Source organism: Pinus tabuliformis, chromosome 9 (assembly GCF_031772625.1).
Source record: "Pinus tabuliformis cultivar Carrire ecotype Pingquan chromosome 9, CPIR1, whole genome shotgun sequence".
NCBI classification, from domain to species: Eukaryota; Viridiplantae; Streptophyta; class Pinopsida; order Pinales; family Pinaceae; genus Pinus; species Pinus tabuliformis.
Genome location: NC_142307.1, coordinates 1,697,279,573 through 1,697,303,280, shown reverse-complemented (window position 1 = coordinate 1,697,303,280; position 23,708 = coordinate 1,697,279,573). Strand labels below are relative to the sequence as shown.

Below are 23,708 nucleotides of genomic sequence, written 5' to 3'. Positions count from 1 at the left end.
GTGACTAAGGAACGATTGATCACAATATCCATATTAGGCTCCAAAATTTAAGTGTAGGCTAAAATTTACGAGGGTGTTGCGACCGCTACAATTGAGACTTCACCTTCTTGGTAGCTTCTTTTTCAACCAGTGCCTTGAGTTCTACGAACTTGGAGAATGTCTCATCTTTCTTCCACATGAAAAATATCCAACACTTACGTGAGAAGTCATCAATAAAAATGACAGAATAATTGTGTCTAACAATGTAGATTGTCGACAAAGGTCCATAAACATCATAGTGGATCCTTTCTAGGACTGCAAGTGCTTTGGTGTCCTGATCATGGAATGTGGATTTTATGTACTTTTGTAATGTACATCCTTTTCATATATCCTATTGCTTAAGTGCTCCTTTAGAGAGGCGAGTGGTTATTTGTTCTATAATATTCAAGGTACCATGATACAAATGACCAAGTATTTTGTGCCAAAGTTCATCGACAACGTGACCTTCACTTTCTCCGCCTTAGTGCTTAATGTAGAACATTCTTCCACATCTAGCTTATATAGGTTCTTCACACGAACCCCGATCTGCTTCACCTGCTCCGTGGCTATGTGTCTCAGGAATGCTTTTCCTTTGTTGAATATCACTTCAAAACCATGGTAAACCAACCACTCAGTGAATGCCGGTAGACAGACCCCTAATCCTTTACCTTTACCTTCTTCTACTATCGCCTCATATTGAAATTTTGGAGACAAAATATTTCTTTTCTATTAAAAAATTGTCTTAAAGTCCCCCTCCGTGTAGTGCCGAATGAAACAATAGACAAGTTGTCTCTAATCGTATCAGCATATATGAAAGGGACAGAAGAGGAATTGATGTCTGAGAAATCTTGTTGCTTAGGGTTTTGTCTTATTGTTCAATAATAAAAAGGCCCTTGAGCCTCATTGTAAGACAGTTCAGAGGCATGTAGCTGCCACATCTCTTCTCAGAGATAAGCTACCATCGCCCTAGCTAGTTTATTTCCATTTTTGTTTGTAATCATATTTGAGTATTTTACATTAATGATATGAAGTATTATTTCCGCTGCATATCTGTGTTTATGGTTATCTCTGTAATTTTTTGCATTCCTGTTTAAGTTCGGATCAATATTATCTCTAACATCAAATGCTAGCTTCATCCTAGCTCAAGCTACCAATAGAAAATTTCCTTCAACTCCCTAATCACAAATAGTTTTCTAAATGTAGCAGAGCTCAAGTGTTAAGAGTCCATTCTAAGTGAGGCATCATAGCATATTTACACAAATGGGAAGGTGGCTTTTCACCTTCTCCATAGCCTTTCATACTCCTTATGACCTTTTGTGTTTAGTGTATGGCCTTTTACAAGGGCTTACATTCATTATTTTCATAAACATAACAAAGCCTAATTAATTTTTTCTTTAATAAATAGTTTCATAAAAAGCATATTCCTTTTTATTCACTTCTTATTAGGAAATAAGCTAATAGAAATATCTCAAATTAATATTAATCAACTAACTTATTTATTTAAATTGAACAAACCACTGAAAATTCATGTGCATTAAAGGCTTATTCATATTATGTAAGCTAATACTTAATATCTCGAGCTAATACTAAGTAATGTACTTATTAGATTACACAAAGCACTAAAAACTCATGCACTTTAAAGTTTATTCATCTTCCCCTCTTTCTTCAACAACTTAATTTTTTGAGAGAATCTACATATGTGTGAGTGATGATGATGATTGTTAACTAATATGATCTATTGGACCTTAAAAAGGTAATAAATTACTCATCATTTTTTAAAATTTTATTTCTATGCTAAAAAATTCATTAAGAAAAGCATTCCAAGATTACCATAATTGTATTGACTTAAAACGTCAAGAAAGTTTGTAGTGTGACCAATATTTTGAAAATTAGATCAAATGTGATTATAATAAGGATAATCTAAGAAAAAAATATTTTTCATCTTCAACCCTCTTAATTTCACAAAATGAAAAACTCTTTGATTCCATGGTGTTTTAGGCCTTGGTCAATAAATTTGGATGTAATTGTGTTTTTAATATTATCCCTACTTTGCAAAATGAACTCCTATATTCCCTAAACGTCTCTCCAAGACTAGGCATCCCTATACCATCCCCTCTTGTGTTTGAAGGTGATTTTGGCTAGAGTTAAAAGAAAGTTTAGGAAAACTCTTGGCTTCCATCTTGTTTAGCTTCTACTTATACAAAAGATACCTAGTTGTAGTCATGCTTTCAATTGAGAAATTTTTGATTTAATCTAGTGGATAGGATTGGGGATATTTATTTTAATCTTGATATTGTAGGTTATAAATTAATTTTAGATTTGTTCATTCTTCCTCCATGACTTTGTGCAACCCCAAGTTTCACATCCATATTATGAAATAACAAGAGTAATGAGAGTCTCAAGTAGGAGTTTTATTTTTAAATCCCATATCCAAAGATTTACTAATTTGTAGTTGTTTTGAGGCCCATTATAAGTTTTCTATCCTCCATTTATCCTTTTCTCAGTGCTATAATTTCAATTGAGGTTGTGGCACATATCACTTCCAAAAAATTTGTACAAAGGAACTTCCTTCAAGTAGCTCTTTTCATATGTGATTTTTATAGAATTAATTACCATGACTTTAGTTTAGGGGAAAAAATTGGAGCTAAATTTCATATTTGGTCTAATTTTTCATGTTTTTCCCTTAAACAAGATTACCCAATTTCTTTTTCTTCACAAAATGACTGGCCAAAATTATATAAAATAAAATTATTTTATTTTTAAAATCACTAAAATTTTAAAAGGACTATATAAAATCTATAAAAATTTAAAAAAATTATTTTTTTAAAAATATCGTGAAAATTTGTATATTAATAATTAGTATAATTAACTAAAATTAATATGCTTTAAGGTAAAGTTTATTCTTGAAATTTTATTTACTTTATGGATATAATTTAGAAGATTTACTACGTACATGTCGTAAACCTTTTTTTTTCTATTTCCCGTTATTTATCAACCAGATAATATATATCACTTGTTTTATATTTACCAACTAAGATAAGAACCAGCTTGTGAAAGTTTAGGTGAGAACAGTGAAGCTTGCACCCCACTCTTGAGCAGTTTCTAGATGCTTACAATTGTTTTTCCACGCACTTACGAATGTGCCCTGTCGGTGTATAAACTGTTGATTAAGATTCTCGTGGCGACATAAGTTAAGGGCAGCACAATTATTATCCTCTTCGTGATTTGTGGTAAAAGGAACGCATAATTTGCCAAATGACCTCGTACAAGATTTCGCACCAAACTGCAGTAGTTGTCGTGACCGTACACTTTTGATGTCGGAGGCACTCCAGATAAGGGTGATGAATATATCTTGAAAAGACGCGTGTCCTTGCTCACTGAAAATTTGATTGATTTTGAAACTATTTTGGAATCGAACGTACAAAAAAATGAGATGGATGGCTATCCTGCCTTTCATTTCAGTTTGACGTGGTGATAATCTCCACAGACCATATTTGTTATTAACTCGACATTTAACTTTGACTTGAAGAAACCAACCCATAATATTTTGACTGGACCTACAAAGCCTTTTGACTTTATAGAAATAAAACGCGGGGGCTTATGAGAAGTCCATTATGCCTTTGGTCCATGGGAGGCAAGGCAAACTACATACAGTCAACGTTTGACATAGAAGCATGCTCCTTTGTCCTTGAATTCATGGCCAGCAAATTCGTCAAAGAACGGGCATGAATCAGTTATAAATACATATGTATTCCTCTTTCTAATCACTCGCCTTATATCTCAGCTCTCCATTTATTCCCACCCAATCTCTGGTTACATTTATCTCAATAAACATATTCGTTCATCATTTTATTTTACTTCCGAGGGTACATTGTTTTTCGTGTATATTGTCCACTCCATCGAAGCCGAGGCGCTTATTCAACTTCTAACATGGCGGCCACTGTGGTGTATGGCACCATAATATGCATTTTGCTAATCTCTGCGCTCTTTCCAACGGCGCTTTCCAGGCCTAATTTTCTCCACGATGTCACGGCTGACTCCAAAATTAGGGACACCACGAATACCAATAAAATATCTGAAGCCTATATCAAAGAAGCCGGTAAAACACCCGCCATTGATATTAGTCTGTTGAATGATAAGCTTCCAAAGAGTGGTTATACTCCTTCGGCTCCTTCAGCCTGCCATAACATGGTGATAGACACCGTTGGCGCTGCACGTTATAGCTGCTGACGCAGATTAAGCCGATAAATTAAACCATTGTTATTCACTTCACATCTCCGGAACTGCCACATGAGATTGGAAAAACTGGTAATCATTAATTAGCTACACAATCCATTCTCTAGATGCGATCAAAGATAGTTGCAATCATACCCGTGAAAATCAAGATGTAATTCAGGATTACTCTACACGCCCACTAACTTTGTGTGTTTGATCTGTTTGTATTAATCGATAAATATGAAATTTACATGAAAGATTGTTGTTTTTGTTGGTAAGGCAAAGTAAGTCGTATGAGAATTCAATTGCGTCGAGGTAAGTAATTCACGGCGAGTAAAAGCAAAAAAGGTTGCGTAAATTTATTCATCAATAAGACGATATCTCAACCTAACATATTTTTTATTATATTATAATATAAAATATAGAAAAATACATTCGCATGATAAATGGAGGTTTGATCTACTTGCAGATCTGACAAATTAAAAACAGAGAATAACAGAACAGACCACAGACAAAAACTAGAATAACACAGGTCTGCAAACAATATCACTAACTTTATTATGAAGAAGAGATGAGCATTTTATAAACAATGCAATCATTCTCTTTATTACAGAAGATAAAATCAAACTGCATAATTAGATAAAGCCAATAATCCTTTTTCCTAGTTTTTTAGATGTTTCCCTCTTTTCTATGCTTGGATGTTTTCAATGAAATAGTAAGCTTTTTCTTGGTTGCTGATTTTTGTGTTCTTTCTGGTTGCCCAATTCCTCCCTGTTTAGATCAGGAAGCGTCCCCGCTTCCTCCACCAACTGAGGGAAATTGCGTTGCAATGTTTCTGCATTGATCCATTTTGCCTGTGCACGTGGATCTGTCAGGATATCTGTAGCTCTTTCCAGAACAGCTTTTAGAACCACCGATGCCCCATCACCAGTAGAACTTCCAAGAGGACGAAGTGGTGGTTGCTCGGAAGAACAAACTACTGCTGTCAAACAAGCAATAAGGGCATCTAAATCCATGTTGAAAACACACAGAGCCACAGTCTTAGCAAGCCCAACTGTAGCACTGGGATCTGGAGTTAAGCTACCAAACAAAAAACGCAAATGACGAAAAACTGCCATGGAGACAATTCGTGCAAGTTCACTTCCAGGTGTGAGAAGCTGAAGGTATTTTGATATAAGTTTTCTCCCATTGGGAAGAGAAACCAGGCGTAGAAAAACAAGGTCATCTTTTGGAGCCAACCCAATTGGATGGCCACCCTCTGCTCCAAGAGGATCAACTAAGTGCAGAGAAGCTACTAATCCTTCCAACAGAATCTGCCGCCTTCTTTTTAATTGGGCCCCACCATCTTGTAGTTGAGATACTTGCAAAAACCGATCAACATCATCCACATCAAGAAGAAGGCACAGCCCATCCTCAATAACAATCCTTGCAGCCAGCATTGGTTCCTGTTCAAGGGGTCTCTCAGTGGCCTTGGGTTCATTTACATTATCACCTGTGGCATTTGGTGTTGAAGGAGCGTCCACTTCCAGAAGTGGACGAGGCCTGCGAATAGAAGAAAATGGCACTCTTCCCAGTGCCTCTACCTGAAGATAAGCATGTGGCTCTGCTACAGCTTTTGTTCGCGGTGGCAATTCACGTAGAGAAGATGGTGCAAACTGACTTTTTCCTCGAGAACCAGTAGCATTCTTTGCTTGCACAGCCTGATGATAATAATCATCAACATAGGGATCACTGGTGTGAGTTGCAGCAAGCTGCATGCGAACAATGCTCTCGATTTCTTCTGCAGACATATACTTTGATCGGAACTGTGGCCAGCCATTATTAGACCTACCTGACTGGCTGTGCGTATCTGAATTCTGTTGGCTATTACGCTGATTTTGCTTTCCACGTTGTTGAGACTTACTACGCTGATCCCTAAAATCCCCACCCAAAAATGCCTCATTGTATCTGTGCATGGCAGGTGGAGGATGTGAATTGAATACTTGTTGAGTTGGCACAGGAGGAAAATGAGGAACACCACTCTGCATTGCCTGAAATCTTTGCTGCTGCAGCAATGCCTGTGCTTGTGCAGGCAACATAGCATTGGGTTGGGGCATTTGCTGATGCATCATATTAGTCATAATCCCCGATGGCCCTCCTGGTCGCATATTAGATTGATTCAACCAGTGGCCTTGCTGAGGCCGTGTACCCATTACATGACCTGAAGAGTTGTATTGAGGCATCCCTCCTCCATATTGGATCACAGAAGGCAGAATTCCTCCTGTATCAGAAGGCAGAATTCCTCCATATTGGATCACAGAAGGCAGAAGGTTTTTAACAGTGGCTTTATTAAGGGTTCGATAGTCTGTCACGAGGCGCCATTCAGAAGTATCTTTTTTGGGAATACTAAAAGCTAGAGATGCATATGGCGAGGATGACGTCTGAATATGACCGGATGTCAACAATTCTTCAATTTGGCGTTCTATCTCAGTTGCCTCTCGAGGAGCAAGGCGATAAGATGGGGCATTGGGTAAGGAAGCGCCAGGAACAAGATCAATGTGGTGTTCAACAGAGCGTGCTGGAGGCAGCCCTGTGGGTTGGGTGAAGACAGCTGCAGATTCATGGAGTAGAGGAGCCATTGAAGGAGGGACTGGATTGGTGAGGTTGTCTGGCTTGACAGGGCGAACCAAGCACAAAGAAACATCTTGGTTTAAATTGACTCTTATAATGGGAGCTTTGCCAATGGAAGGTTGGGTTGATGTGCTAGCTGAGGATGTGAGCACATAGGTGCGCCCATCGTGCTGCAAGTGGTATTGGTGATCTGTAGCATGATAAACAGCATGTCGAGCCTCTTGGTATGGAATTCCTAGCAATAAATCAGCACAATCTAGAGGAGAAACATCACATATCACAGTATCACGAAAAGGCCCAATAGCAAAGGTGACAGCACAACATTGTGAGATGGTAAGACGAGGACCGTCCTTTCTGACCCAACCGAGCTGATACGGGTGGGGGTGAGGAGTGGTGGGAAGGCAAAGGCGTTCAACTAAGTCTTGTGACACAAGATTCTTTTGACTCCCATTGTCAAGAATAAGCGTGGCCAACTCATGTTTGATTTGACAATTATGGGTAAACAAAGGCGTAACAGAGGTGTTTGTTGCATTAGCAGTCATGAGGATGAGAGAGGGGTCCACTTCTGTCGGATTTTCGAGAGAAATAGCTGGAAGTGGGGTAGTGGCCTTTGGTTGTTCGACCTCTGTAAAAAGAGTTTTCTGGGGGCGGAGATTTTTCAATACTCGACAATCTGCAGAAGCATGTGAGTTGGTCTTGTGAAATGTGCACCAGGGGGTGCGGTGAGGTGTGGGGGATGAGGCAGAGGCGACATTAGAAGAATCAAAGGAAGATGGACCATTTCTGGCCTCTGGATATCGGATTCGAGTACCCACTTTGCGTTCCACCGCCAGGGCCCGAATAAAGGCCTTGTCTAATGAAGCACTATCAAACAATTCAACTTCACGACGAAGAAGCATTAGCAAACCAGAATTAAATTTGATAATTAGTACCTCGTCTGGATCGGATATATGGAGTTGAATGCGCAACTTGCAGAAGACATCAATGTAGGCTTGCACTGATTGATTGGGTAGTTGTCGAAGCTGCAACCATTTGGCAAGGAGATTTTGTATATATCCTGGAGGATAGAAGCGTTCACGTAAGGCCTCGCAAAAGAGATTCCAAGATGTGCTAGGCTGGTTCGCGGCTTGTTCTCCAAGTTCCACAACCAAGGACATATTCTCAAGATGAGTATCCCACCATGTTTGTGCTAGGCCTTCCAATTGTAGACTGGCGATCTGAAGTTTCATCTCCTCCTCCATTGTTGGACAGGTTCTAAAATAGTTGGAGAGGCTGCGGATCCAAGAATCAACAGCCTCACCATTCATTTGCCCTGAGAATTTGGGCAGTTGAAAGCGTGTATCAAGCTGCATTTGCCCTGGAGGGCGTTGTTGTTGTTGCAGCGTAATTAGCTCTTGAAGAGCCCTAGCTAAATCATTCACTGGAGAGTGCATGATTGGAGTGAAATGTATGACCCTTAAAAAAAAAAAATCTTCGAACAGGTGGATGGCTTCCAAGAACTTACGCTCTGATACCAATTGATCTACTTGCAGATCTGACAAATTAAAAACAGAGAATAACAGAACAGACCACAGACACAAAAACTAGAATAACACAGGTCTGCAAACAATACCACTAACTTTATTATGAAGAAGAGATGAGCATTTTATAAACAATGCAATCATTCTCTTTATTACAAAAGATAAAATCAAACTGCATAATTAGATAAAGCCAATAATCCTTTTTCCTAGTTTTTTAGATGTTTCCCTCTTTTCTATGCTTGGATGTTTTCAATGAAATAGTAAGCTTTTTCTTGGTTGCTGATTTTTGTGTTCTTTCTGGTTGCCCAAGGTTGCAGTTCTAAGTGAAAATACAAAATACCTATGTATCACTGGGTTGCTGATTAAGTGTCTTTAAAATTTCATAAAACTGCTTTTCACTCGCCCACCAATATTTCCTTCAAGGTTTTCTAGTGAGATGCTCTCTAACTTGCCCAACTTACAAATGACCTTTACTTGCATATTTATGTCAACATACAAATTTGACATTAATACATGACATAGCAAATTATTAATACCCAACATGGGTGATTTTACATAGTAATTGTCTGAACTTGAAGGTGTTGTGGAGTGTGGTCAACAGTAGTGGAGTAGATGTTTGCCCATATCTATTCACCAAAATTTATTAAATGCATTAAACTTTCTGCTGTGTTGCAGAATAGTTAGCCATGTACTTCTCCTCTGATCAATCCTTTCACCTGCAAACAAAATCGCAACCTTGCAGTAGTTGACTAGGCAACAAGGTGTTTGTCATTTTGTTTTTAAGAGGGTGGTTGGAACTTGGGACTATTATTTCCAACAGTTTTGACAAAAAGTGCTTGAGCCGCAAGTTGAATATGAGAAACAATTAGTGTAGTTAATTTTGTTGTTTATGAATCAGCATAGATTTATTTTAAATACGGATTTAATATGAGTCTAAACTTTAAAGGGATTTTTTTTATGAACCTACATTATTTACATGATTTGTATAATTATTTTTTCTTTTTAGATTTTTTAAAAATTTTATTTTGGTATAGAGAAAATGGACAAGATTTGTATAATTTTTTTTTTTTTAGATTTTTTAAAAATTTTATTTTGGTACAGAGAAAATGGACAAAGAAATCATGGAAAACAGGCAATAAATAGAGATGGAAAAAATTGCAAAGTTATCAGGGGAAGCAAAAAACTGATAAATCCAAAAAAGTAAAATGCCTTGTCTACCGGGAGATGCCAGGGGCAAACATAGCCAGGGGATAGATATCCCACGTTTAGACAGGCCATCAGCCACCAAATTTTGCTCTCGATAGATATGGGAGAAAGAAATGTGATTAAATGAAGGACGAAGACCTAAAATCTGCTGAGTCCAATGGTGCAGTGAGGGGATATCCACAGAAGAAATACCTCATACCCAATCAATCCCCAATTTGGAGTCTCCAACTGTTGGGGGTTTTTCTGTCAAAATCCCAAAAACACAATATAAAATGCACACAGAGAACAATGCTCTGTTTCTCTCCAGGATCTTCACACAGCGGAAAGCTACAAATTATTTATCAGAACAGAGTATTACACTCATAAACAAGGATCTGTATTCATTAAAATTGAAAAGCCTGATACAATATTCTTCCTCTTCTGCTCAGAGGGATTCACAAAAAAAACATACACACACAATACATTACAGTCTACGCTGCTGCGTAAAAAAAACATTCACTTGCGCTGCTGCGCTACACTTTTGTCACACACTCTCACACCGACAACTACAAATGCACACTACTAACTTACATACAAAATCTGAGTAGTTTTAATGAACAAAAATGGCGTCCCATACTGGGAACTGCTCGAGGCTGTCCTTCTCATCCTCGGCTGAAAAAAACATTAACTGTGGTCGCTGGAAATTCAATGTGCAGGAGCTTGAACGCAACCTTCTTCCTTCTCGGCCATGCTGTAAATTGAAAGCTTCTACCTGCTATGCTGTACTGTTCCATGCTCACTTTAACTGCCTCCACGCCAATTCTCTGTTTCTCCATATATTTGAAAACATATGCAAAACACTGCTAAATCATGAAAAATGGCCTTGGGCGGATTTCAAATATTATACAGTTTGGCTCCGGAAACCCATCGGGTCCGAGCTTCATCGCATAGCGTGCATATATGAAAAGTTTTGCACCCATGGTTTCCCCGATTGCGATATGCCGAACGCACTGTGTGCCGATACCTCCGATCATATATATATATGCCTGAAATACATTAAACATGCCCTGAGCGCGGACTTGAAATTTTATCAAAAAACTATTTATAATGTTGTCGGGTCCGCTCCATCGCATCGCTACATAACTCATGTTAAAGGCCCCAACTCTATGACATTGCCGATAGCGATGTGCCGATAGCGAAATCGGCGATCGCTCATCGCAAACACAAAAGCATTTTGTAAATCCTTCCGCTGCGACTTCGCCGATGCAATATCGGCGATCGCTCATCGGCGATATTTCATATCGCTGCCGCTGCCTGCCTCCGATGCTCCAACCCGCCGATATGCAGACTTGCCGATACGCCGACGCGATCTGGACCGTTGATCGGTTAGATCTGACGGCTGAGGTTAAAGCGGATCTTTAAGCCTGCAGTTTGATTTTTTAAAGTTCTTGCCTCCCGATCCTTGGTGAAGCGCTCGGTTATTGTCTTCATGCTGCCGCATGGCTCAACTGTTGCACAGTTGAAATTATATTTTCAACACTCCCCTTTAATTTCAACTGTCGGGCCTTCAATCATACCCAAACACTTCCTCAAAAATTCAAAGCTTTTCTGATCCAAAGGCTTTGTTAAAATATCTGCAAGCTGTTCCTGAGTCCTGCAATGTTGTAAACTGATTTCTCCATTAACCACCAATTCTCTGATGTAATGGAACTTTGTGTCAATGTGTTTGGTTCATTTGTGAAACACAGAATTCTTGGACAATGCAATAGCAGAGTTGTTGTCACAATAAATTACTGTTGCTTTTGCCTGCTCTTGGCCTAGGCTTCTCAACATCCTTCTCATCCACACTGCTTGACATGCTGCTGCTGTAGCTGCCACGTACTCTGCCTCTGCTGTAGACAACGCTACAATTGGTTGCTTCTTGGAAGCCCATGAAATGGCTCCTGAACCCATGTGAAAAAGATAACCGGATGTGCTTTTCCGATCATCCACACTTCCAGTCCAATCGCTATCAGTGTATCCAACCAAATTTGAATTTTCTGAGACACTATATAATATGCCAAACATTTTGGTACCTTTGACATACCTTAAAATTCTTTTTGCTGCCTGCCAATGTGCCTCCTTTGGCCTCTCCATAAATCTGGAAATTAAACTAACAGCATACATTAAATCAGGCCTAGTTGCTGTTAAATACATAAGGCTGCCCACAATGCTTTTATACAAGCTAGGATCAAAATCCTTGCTGTTGTCCTCTCTGCTGAGCTTTAATCCCATTACTGTGGGAGTGATTGCTGCCTTGCATTCTTGCATGTTAAATCTGCTCAACACTTGATTTACATATCTAGCTTGTGAGATAAAAATTCCTTTTTCATTTTGATCTACTTCTATGCCTAAGAAGTATCTCAAGAAACCCATGTCAGTCATTTCAAATTCTTCCTTCATGACTGATTTGAAATTCTCAATGAGCTGATCATCATTACCTGTGAAAATAACATCATCAACATACAAGACAACAATTAAAATTTTACCATCCTTTTCCTTGATGTAGACTGTGGGTTCTCCTTCACACTTGTCAAATTCATTTTCCAATAGATATGAATCTATCCTGCTGTACCATGCTCTTGGCGCTTGCTTCAGCCCATAAAGAGCTTTCTTCAATTTGCACACTTTGTGCTCTTCACCTTTCTTCTCATATCCGAGAGGCTGTTCCACATAAACCTCTTCCATTAACACTCCATTTAGGAATGCTGATTTCACATCCATTTGGTAGACTTTCCATTTGTTTTGTGCTGCTATAGACAACACTGCTCTTACGGTTTCCATTCTTGCAACCGGTGCGAAAGTCTCCTCATAATCTCTCCCGTACTGCTGCTTGTACCCCTTGACGACCAGTCTTGCCTTGTGTCTTTCTATCTTGCCTACAGCATTGCTCTTGGTCTTGTAGACCCATTTCACACCAATGACTTCTTTGCCTTTTGGTAGCTCAACCAAATCCCATGTTTTGTTTCTCTCTATGGCATTCATCTCCTCATCCATAGCTTCTATCCATTTCTTATCTTTAATTGCATTTTCGAAATGAATAGGATCATGAACATGACAATACAAGGCAAATAAGGAATTCATTCCTTCATTATAAATGTCACTTAAGTTTCTGAACTTTTTACCTCTTTCACTTGGTCTGCAAGTGCTTGAGGATGCACTTGAATTTCCTCCTTGTGGTGTGCTTGGAGAAGCACTTTCATTTATCCTCAATGGTGTACCTTGCTGTTCTTGTGTTGGTGCTGCTGTTTGGGGATTCATTTCAGCCACCTCCTCTTCATCTTCATCATGAGACAAACAGTTTTTAACATTCACTGTTCTCTCTATGCTTCCATCCCAAGCTTCCTCTTCAATGAATTGAACATCTCTGCTGACGAAAAACTTCTTGGTAGATGGGATATACAACCTGTAGGCTTTGGATTCCTCACTGTATCCAATGAAAATACATTTCTCCCCTTTGCTGTCTAACTTCTTCCTCAGCTGATCTGGAATCTGTGCATAGGCCACACATCCGAAAACTTTCATGTGGGTGACTCCTTGCTTTCTCCCACTCCATGCTTCTTCTGGCACTTTGTTCATCACAGCTTTTGTAGGACACCTGTTCAAAATATACACTGCACAGTTTACGGCTTCAGCCCAATAATCATTTGGCAAATGCTTTTCCTTCAACATGCTCCTTGCCATATCCATAATGGTCCTGTTTTTCCTTTCAGCAACTCCATTTTGCTGCGGGGTATACCTTGCTGTAAACTGCTTGTGAATTCCATTTTCTCTGCAAAACCGCAGGAATTCTTTGGAGATATACTCACCTCCTCTATCAGTTCTGAAAACTTTTATGTGCAGTCCGCTTTGGTTCTCCACAAGTGTTTTGAAGTTTTGGAATTTCTCAAAGACTTCACTTTTGTTCTTGAGGAAATATATCCAAGTCTTTCTTGTAAAATCATCAATGAATGTCAAGAAATATAGGCTGCCAGCTAATGATGTCGCTTGCATTGGTCCACACAAATCTGAGTGGATAATCTCTAAGGGTGCCTTTGCCCTTATGCTTTTCCCTGATGGAAAACTCTCTCTATGTTGTTTGCCCAATATACAACCTTCACAAAGACTGTCTGGTCTTTCTATCAAAGGTAATCCTCTTACCATTCCTTTTCTGCTTAATAGGTTTAGACCTCCAAAATTTAGATGCCCGAATCTCAAGTGCCATAACCAATTTTCATCCTTTGGCACGCTTTGGAAGGCCTCTTGGGTGACTGCTGCCATTTCCTTCTTTTTCTTCAAATCTGCCCTGATCCGGAGAGGGAACATCCTGTTCCTTGTCATCTTCACTTCAGCAATACATCTTTTGCTGGGTGGTATATCCATGATGGTGCACACATCATTTACAAAGTAAACATTGTAACCCTTTTGGACAAGCTGTCCAATACTCAAGAGGTTACATCTCATTCCAGGGACATAGTAAACATCTGTTATGGTTTTCTTTTCTCCTTGCTTTGTAAATATTTTTACCTCCCCTTTTCCCATAACAGACACTTTACTATCAGTTCCTAGTGTGACTTCTGATTTCACATTTTTATCTAGGGCAGAAAAGAAGGCTATGTTTCCTGTCATATGGTTGCTACAACCTGAGTCTAAAAACCAAATATCTTCACTATTTGTTTCAGCCATATTACAAGCTAACAGCACATTACCTTGGCTGACATTTTCTCTAGTAATATTTGCACTAGATCTATTACTCATATCATGCTGCTTTTTCCTACACTCATTGGCATAATGCCCATATTTTTTACAGTAATAACATTGGACATTGGATTTTTCATACCTTTGTCCTTGAGCATGATGCTGTCCACTTTGTTGGCTGCTGCCTTGACCTTGGTTCTGATTTGGATTGCTGCCTCTTCCTTGAGCATTTGCTGGACTGTTCCTTCCACCTCTGTTCTGGCTTCTGCCTCTTCCTCTCTTGTTTCCTCTTCCTTGACCTCTTCCTCTTCCAAAGGACATCTGGGTCTTGAAGGCTTGCTCAAGAGATGAGTTTTCATTTCTACTCAACCTCTGCTCATGTGTTATCAGTGATGCATGAAGCTCATCAACTGAAAAGTTTGAGAGATCCTTTGTCTCTTCAATGGTGGTGACAATCGCATCAAACCTTGAGAGTAAGACCCTTAATATTTTCTCCACAATCCTCCTTTCTTCAAGCATCTCTCCATGAGATCTTATTTGAGTAACCAGGCCAATTACTTGAGTGAAGAATGAGTCAATATTATCTGACTCCTTCATGCACAGATTCTCAAAATCTTTTCTCAGCAATTGTAGTTTTGTTGTCTTCACTTTCTCCATTCCTTGATAGGCTGTCTTGAGAGTTTGCCAAGCTTCTTTGGATGTCTTAGCTGCTGCGAACCTTGGAAACACGCTTCCATGCACTGCTTGATACAGAAAGAAAAGGGCTTTTGAATCCTTCTTCTTGTGGCTTTTCAACAGATCCTTCTCTCCCTGAGTTAATGCATTAAACTCATTTTCATCTGCTGGTTGTTCAAAACCATCCTCAACAATTTCCCATAAGTCTTGGTAAGCAAAGAGGGCTTTCATTGTTATTGCCCAATAGTCATAATTTTTGCCATCGAATAGTGGGAGCTGCATACCCATACTATCGCTGGTGCTGGTGCCTGCCATTATTTCTCTTTTAACTTGGATTCTTTTGCTGAACTTCGCTCTGTTAGAGAAGGTGCTACAGCAAAGGTCTTTCCTTCAGCTTCTTTGACTGCTTCAAAGAGCCTGGATTAGCTCTGATACCACTGTTGGGGGTTTTTCTGTCAAAATCCCAAAAACACAATATAAAATGCACACAGAGAACAATGCTCTGTTTCTCTCCAGGATCTTCACACAGCGGAAAGCTACAAATTATTTATCAGAACAGAGTATTACACTCATAAACAAGGATCTGTATTCATTAAAATTGAAAAGCCTGATACAATATTCTTCCTCTTCTGCTCAGAGGGATTCACAAAAAAAAACATATACACACAATACATTACAGTCTACGCTGCTGCGTAAAAAAAACATTCACTTGCGCTGCTGCGCTACACTTTTGTCACACACTCTCACACCGACAACTACAAATGCACACTACTAACTTACATACAAAATCTGAGTAGTTTTAATGAACAAAAATGGCGTCCCATACTGGGAACTGCTCGAGGCTGTCCTTCTCGTCCTCGGCTGAAAAAAACATTAACTGTGGTCGCTGGAAATTCAATGTGCAGGAGCTTGAACGCAACCTGCTTCCTTCTCGGCCATGTTGTAAATTGAAAGCTTCTACCTGCTATGCTGTACTGTTCCATGCTCACTTTAACTGCCTCCGCGCCAATTCTCTGTTTCTCCATATATTTGAAAACATATGCAAAACACTGCTAAATCATGAAAAATGGCCTTGGGCGGATTTCAAATATTATACAGTTTGGCTCCGGAAACCTATCGGGTCCGAGCTTCATCGCATATCGCGCATATATGAAAAGTTTTGCACCCATGGTTTCCCCAATTGCGATATGCCGAACGCACTGTGTGCCGATACCTCCGATCATATATATATATATATATATATATATATATGCCTGAAATACATTAAACATGCCCTGAGCGCGGACTTGAAAGTTTATCAAAAAACTATTTATAATGTTGTCGGGTCCGCTCCATCGCATCGCTACATAACTCATGTTAAAGGCCCCGACTCTATGACATTGTCGATAGCGATGTGCCGATAGCGAAATCGGCGATCGCTCATCGCAAACACAAAAGCATTTTGTAAATACTTCCGCTGCGACTTCGCCGATGCGATATCGGCGATCGCTCATCGGCGATATTTCATATCGCTGCCGCTGCCTGCCTCTGATGCTCCAACCCGCCGATATGCAGACTTGCCGATACGCCGACGCGATCTAGACCGTTGATCGGTTAGATCTGATGGCTGAGGTTAAAGTGGATCTTTAAGCCTGCAGTTTGATTTTTGAAAGTTCTTGCCTCCCGATCCTTGGTGAAGCGCTCGGTTATTGTCTTCATGCTGGCGCATGGCTCAACTGTTGCACAGTTGAAAGTATATTTTCAACACCAACCACTATGAACTTATCAATGGCGAGCCAACTCGGGAACTATAGGGCACCCAGAAGTGCCAGAATCTTAGTTCTGCACAGTAGGTACCAGTGCCACCAGACCAACAGAGCCTGAGATCTGTAAACTGGTCCAACCTGAACCTAAGATCTGTAAACTGGTCTAACCTCATGAGAACACGATAACCACAGTTATCCTATACGCAGGCACTATCAAAGAAGCCAACTGGACTAGAAAAGTCCGATTGTGTAATAGATGCCGCCATCCCAGCAAATATGGACGATCCGTCTTTATTTATACAGTTGATTTTTCATATATGGCATTTAAAATTTGTTCAAATTAATTAATATGTTTCTTCAGAATAAAATCTAAGTTGAGGGAGAAATAATCCTTCTGACTACCAATTAAATTATTGTATTTTTTTAATAATGCGGTATTATAAAATATTAATATTAATATTATAATGTTATATATTAAAAATATTATAAAATGTTAATATTAAAATCATAATTATATATATTAATTAATTACATATTAACAATATAATTCAACCACTTAAATAAAATTTGAAAAAAAGTAAAACACTTCTTTTCAATATAAATAAGTATTTTTTGAGTTTGGTTTTCAATATAATTCAGTATTTTTGAGTTCGGCTTGAGTGACCTAGGATAAAAATCCTTCCCATAACCATCGAAAACCAACACAATTGATTCAAAAAATATAAAGGGTAATATTTTTATGTAATTAAAAACAATTTAAAAATTATAAATAAATATTAAAATTATATAATAATTAAATTTAAGATAATATTTTAAAAATTAAATTAATTAAATTAAAACAAATATCTATTACTATTAATTAATTAATAATATATATATGGATTAGGTTTCGTTAAATAGCAATTTACAAAACTTTATTTTCAAAAATTAATAAAATTTTCCAAAAGCCTATGTTAATTCATTTTTGTTAAAATAAATTTTGCTGGATAAAAAAGCCCAAAAAAATGCCTTCATTTTGTGGAAAGACCAACAATTCCATATGATTTTGATACGTTGCCATTTGTAGTTTTACAGTAAGAATTAAGTTCAAAATGTTTATTAAATGATCTCAAATATTTTTAGTTCCCCATGTTTTAGATGATAAAGAACTCAGTAGAATTTTGAGTTGGTATCAAACTAGTTTATCTTTGATGTTTAAATATCATTGAAAGGAACCTACCAGAATATGTTCATCATAGAATTCAAAAATATATTGTGAAATAAAAAACAAGATTTTAAAGAAAAATTCCACATGCATCATACCTCTTCACTGAATAACCATTTCTACTGCCATTATAAATGGATTGTTTTCTTAATGGAAAAATACAAGTTTTACTCTTTCTATTTAATAAATGATTTTGCAGTAGTTGAAATATTTTGTGTTATAATTATTGATTTAAAATGTTAGTTTGTTTTTCTAATTTTTCCAAAATAAATAATATTTCAGATATAAATGAAATATATGTCTAGTTATCTCATCAGATTTAAAATATTCATTTTATAATTTCTTTTATAATTTTCTCTACTTCTCATCTATTACATTATAATAAATATTTTAGAATTTTTTTTACGCCTAAAACGTGTCATAATTAATAAACTATAGCAACGAAATTATAACCTTCATTTTTATAGTTGTTCTCCTCAACCAACCTTCATTTCTAGTGCTTTTTTGGAAATTGATCAGCTGAAGAATTGAACTCTTTATAAATATATCAGCACTTAAATTATATCTACATATCGGGTAGTTATATCTCCAAAAAAAAAATGAGTTTTCTTATCTTTCAAAACTACATATTTTTCCAAAAAGATTTTAAAGTAGACAAAAAAATGAGATTTTATAGATATATTCCTTAGAAAACTGACCTACCAAAAAATAAATTTACATATCAATACTATTATTGATTAATAAAGCAATACTTCATAATTGTGCAATGTCAATCCATTTAGCTCTCAAGAATAGGAAGGCTTAATTCAACCATTGATCATTAAATCTCCTAATCTTATTTACATCCTGCATTAGCACCTAAGTCCACATCTTTATTGAGATCACAGAGAATATGAAAATATGATATTGAAGCGACCCCTTCTGCTACTTTCCTAATTCCTTTAATAATAATTTCTAATGTTTTGTACCTTGGAGAGGAGCCCTTCACCAAATGGTCACTAAGAAGGAGGGGGTCTCCCAAAACAATGATAGAAGCTACCTAATTTTCTTTGACTAATTGAATCCCTTGGTACAGTGCATAATATTCTGATCTTGGTTGTTTTTAATGCATTCAAGCCCGACATAAAAACTAAAATAGTATTTTTTTATCAGTAACTACTAACTCAATAATTTATAATTTTAAAGCCATTAAACCATAATCTCCAATGCAATAATTATTCAGTAACTAGTCTGCAACTTAGACATTACAAATGCATAATTTCTTAATTACTAATGATTAATCTATTGAGTCAATTAAGCACAATTTAACTTGTAAGCTATAGTATTTTAAACTACAAAATGCAAACTACATGATACAAGAATGGATTTTATTCACATTTTTCTGTAATTAGGTTGTTGATGAGTTTTTATGTCTTATTTTTAAGACTATTTTTATGGAAACCTTTGTTCAATTTATGGTAATTAGAGTATGTCTTTGAACTTTATAAATATGGTCATTGGGCTTCTTAAAGTACAACTCATTTTTTTGTATTTTTACTTGGTAGATTGGACTCTTAGTCATTTCAAGGGTTTTGAATGCATTGGACTTACAAACAATTATCTTCTTGATAAGAATTTCTTTTAATAATTTTGATTTCACATCAATGAAAAAGAAGGGTTTGACTTGTTGGTTGAAATTCATCATTCATTTCAAATGTGGAATGGATCATTCTTTTGTATTGTTGTCATTGGTGTCAAAGCCCTAATATTAGGGATGATGCCATAGGTTTGGGATGATCAAGTATGTGATAATAGTTCAAGAAGCCTAAAGAGAAAAAAATTTAAGCACTCAAAGGCAAAACTGGTGGTCAACCAAAAAAAATCAAGGAAAAGGTAATCAAAAACAGAGAGAACTCAAGAAATGACTATTTCATCATGTAACCCTAATCACACCTTTCCAATGGAATATTGAACTCCCTATAACTCCTCACGATTATGGAAAAATGATTTTTGTATTTTTAATGCTCCATTTGGATACCCTATATCTGAATACATTTTTACTTCATCTACCTAGATCCAATGGAATTATAACTTACATGGTCTGAAATATTATTACGATATCTTTCCAACCATATCTCTTAAAGTCAACGTTTAATTTAGAAGCCTGCTCCTTTGTCCTTGAATTCATGGCCAGCGAATTCGTCAAAGAACGGGGATGAATCAGTTATAAATACATCCGTATTTCCTCTTTCTAATCACTCGCCTTATATCTCTGCTCTCCATTTTTTCCCACCCAATCTCTCGTTAAATTTATCTCAATAAACATATTCGTTCATCATTTTATTTTACTTCCGAGGGTACATTGTATTTCGTGTATATTGTCCACTCCATCGAAGCCGAGGCGCTTATTCAAATTCTAACATGGCGGCCACTGTGGTGTATGGCACCATAATATGCATTTTGTTAATCTCTGCGCACTTTCCAACGGCGTTTTCCAGGCCTAAGCTTCTCCACGATGTCATGGCTGACTCAAAAATTAGGGACACCACGAATAACAATAAAATATCTGAAGCCTATATCAAAGAAGCCGGTAAAACACCCGCCATTGATATTAGTCTGTTGAATGATAAGCTTCCAAAGAGTGGTTATACTACTTCGGCTCCTTCAGCCTGCCATAACATGGTGATAGACACCGTTGGCGCTGCACGTTATAGCTGCCGACGCAGATTAAGCCGATAAATTAATTAGGAGGATGGAGTCGTCCTTATCCAGATTCTGATAGTAGATTCAGGTAATTAGGAGGAGCAATACAAAGTCAACCAACAACTTAACTTTCTGAGTAATCCATCTGATCATAAAAATATAAATACTAGATAAAGTCAATACAAAAGAAACGGAATAAACTCAAGCCAAAAGGAAATGCAAAGCTGCCGGTAAATCAATCAGGACACAAGTTACAGGCACCCTGAAATAACTAAGGAAATAAGGTTCACTAGAAGTCCGTCCTGTCTTAAACATAATACAACCAAGATCCGGAGACACTCGAATTTCTCTAACACCTTTATCGATGACCTCAACCAAAGATTGTAGGATGGTTTTATGTCAGGTTTAATAACATGAAATATATTATACGCAAAAGAAACGATGCCATTTTCATGGATAGTGTCGTTTTTATATTTTATCTTTCAGAAAGAAAAAAACTAACAATTTTTATTAATAAAAGTTGTTAAATAGTTCATAGGTTTAGTTCATAGTTTTCGTATACTGTAGTTTACTAAAAAAAATATAGGGTTGGAAAGATCAACACTGTTCAATGATAAAGAAATCATGGAAACTTGCAATAAATAGAAATGAAAAAATTGCAAAGTCATCACCGGAAGCAAAAAACTGATCAGTCCAAAAAAGTAAAATACCGTTTCTCATTTTGAATCCCGAGATGTCACAGGATGAAGCAAACATAGCCAGGGGATAAATATCCCAAGCTTAGACAGGCCATTAGCTTACATATGGGAGAAAGAAATGTGGCTAAATGAAGGACGAAGAAATGTGGCTAAATGAAGGACAAAGATCCAAAATCTGTTTGAGTCCAATGGTCCAGTGAGGGGATATCTAGAAAGGAAATACCCTGAACCCCATCAAAAGCCAATTTAAGGTCTCCAACTATTTTGATTTCTCAATGGCAAACCAACTCGCAAACTGTAAGGTGCCCCAAAGTGCCAGAATCTCTGCTCTGCAGCAAGTACCAGTGCCACCAGACCAACAGAACCTGAGATCTGTAAATGTGAGGAGAACCAGTGTTCAAATTTGAACACATCACAGCCCTTCTGAAGCCCTCTAGCACGTCAGAGAAGTGCTCAACAAAATTTATCAGTCAAAAGAAATTTAAATTTTGACTTTTACAAGTTTAAAAAAAAATTAAAATAATATTATAAAATGCCCAATGAAGGGCTGCGTGTCCGTAGGACATTTCAAAAAATTCCAGCTCTCTCTCTGATGTAACACTCTAAAGTCTACAGGAGGTTCTCACAACACTCAAGAAAGTGCAATGGGACGTAATGGAGGTTGTTCGTCCATTCTCAGGCCATAGTCATATGGCAACACTGATAGAGTTAGCAGTGATGATATGAGGTTTATGTTCGCATTCGCTGATAACAGAGGTTTCTTTTCACATTCATTGATAGCATAGGAGAAATAGCTATGTATTGGTATCCGTGAACATGCATGTTTTGAAGGTATCAATGATTTAAAAGAAACAAATGACAAAAGACAGAATTAACGATGACTGAGGTAGATTATTCTGAGCCTGTGAATCTTGCCTGCATTGATTTTTCCAATCCCAACCTTACGACGAGTGCATCAAAAGTTTGCAAGGTATTTTAACTCTTAGTTATAATTTTCAACTTTCATTTCCCTCCCTTTCATTCAGTTCATTGATTTAGGCAGAACCGATTAAAATTATTATGTATTGAATGGTTGATTGATATTTATATAGTCATGTGTAGAACAAGTTCACAAGGTATTTTAACTCTGAGTTTTAATTTTCAACTTTCATTTCCTTGGCCTTTCATTCGATTCATTGATTTAGGCGAAACCAATTAAAATTATTATGTATGGAATGGTTGATTTATCTTTATATAGTCATGTGTAGACTCTTTATTTTTTTTATATCGTCCATCATGTCATCAATGAAGATTTTTTGGACTAAGTCTTTGAGCAAAGTTGATGGTTTTTTTCCCTTCCTGAGGAGGAAAAGATGAAATTGTTGCGAAATGAGAACCATCAAGGTTATACTCGGTATCAAGCAGAATCTCTTAATCTTTCCATTCAACTCGAAGGTTTGATGTGGATTTCTGTCTCCTTATATTTACTTCTACTTGTAATTACATCTTGCTCTACTCAACTCTGAAAAATCAATCCATTGAAGTATTTCACTTCATATTTTTTCATATATTCGTTTTTCCATGGATTGGAAGGGGAGTTATGAAGCTTCTGAAGCGTCGATAAAGGAAAGTGATTTCACGGTCCCAATCAATGGCCTTCAACAGGTATGCAGTGAAACATTTGAAACGATATTTTTCATACTTGTCCAGTGACTAAAAATAGATTAAAGTGACAGTATTGACATTTTTACATCATAACCACATACTACATTTTCTGTGGTATCTCCATTTTCTTTAATTTGTAAAATTTTATTCTTTCTTGTCAACTCACCATTCACACAAGATTGTTCAATTATGAGATTACCTCATTAGACTTACTGATTCACAATTTTTTTTTTTCATCTTGTAAATAACTACTACCATCTACTACATCTTCGAGGATGTTGAATATATTCAAGTACTGATCATCCTACCACTATGAAAACAACTTCCATCCTACCTTTATGAGGACATATTCATGACATTACTTTGATGTTCCACATAGATATCTTGACATAGTATAATAAGGCCGATATGGTTCCTTACATTTTCCATGAAGACATCATTACTTTGAAACTCTGATGTTCGACATGGAAATCTTGAGATAGCATAATAAGACCGATAGGGTTCTTTATTTAGGGTTTCTTTTTAGCGAAAATCGGTATATAGACAAAGTAATCTGTTTATTAATTTGAGTTCTTATTTTATAGTAATAAATGAATAATTTTTCATTTTATAGTAATAAATGAAATAAATTAGTTAAAGATGTAATTTTAGCATGTTTAAAAATAGATTAAAGTGATAATATTGACATTTTTACATCATAACCACATTTTCTGTTGTATCTTCATTTTCTTTCCTAATTTGCAACATTTTCTTTCTTTCTTGTCAAGCAACCATTAAGACAAGATTGTTCAATTTT

At 37.0% G+C, this 23,708-nt stretch overlaps 1 protein-coding gene across 1 annotated transcript; it reads right to left on the bottom strand.

Moving 5' to 3' along the window:
* Positions 1–4,937: 4,937 nt before the first annotated feature.
* On the bottom strand, positions 4,938–15,964 carry LOC149155414 (uncharacterized). The gene is made up of 2 exons (XM_089444419.1): positions 15,766–15,964; positions 4,938–8,377 (listed from the first exon to the last, which is right to left on the bottom strand). The coding sequence occupies exons 1-2, from the start codon at positions 15,962–15,964 to the stop codon at positions 4,938–4,940; spliced, it is 3,639 nt and encodes a 1,212-aa protein (XP_089300545.1).
* Positions 15,965–23,708: the final 7,744 nt, after the last annotated feature.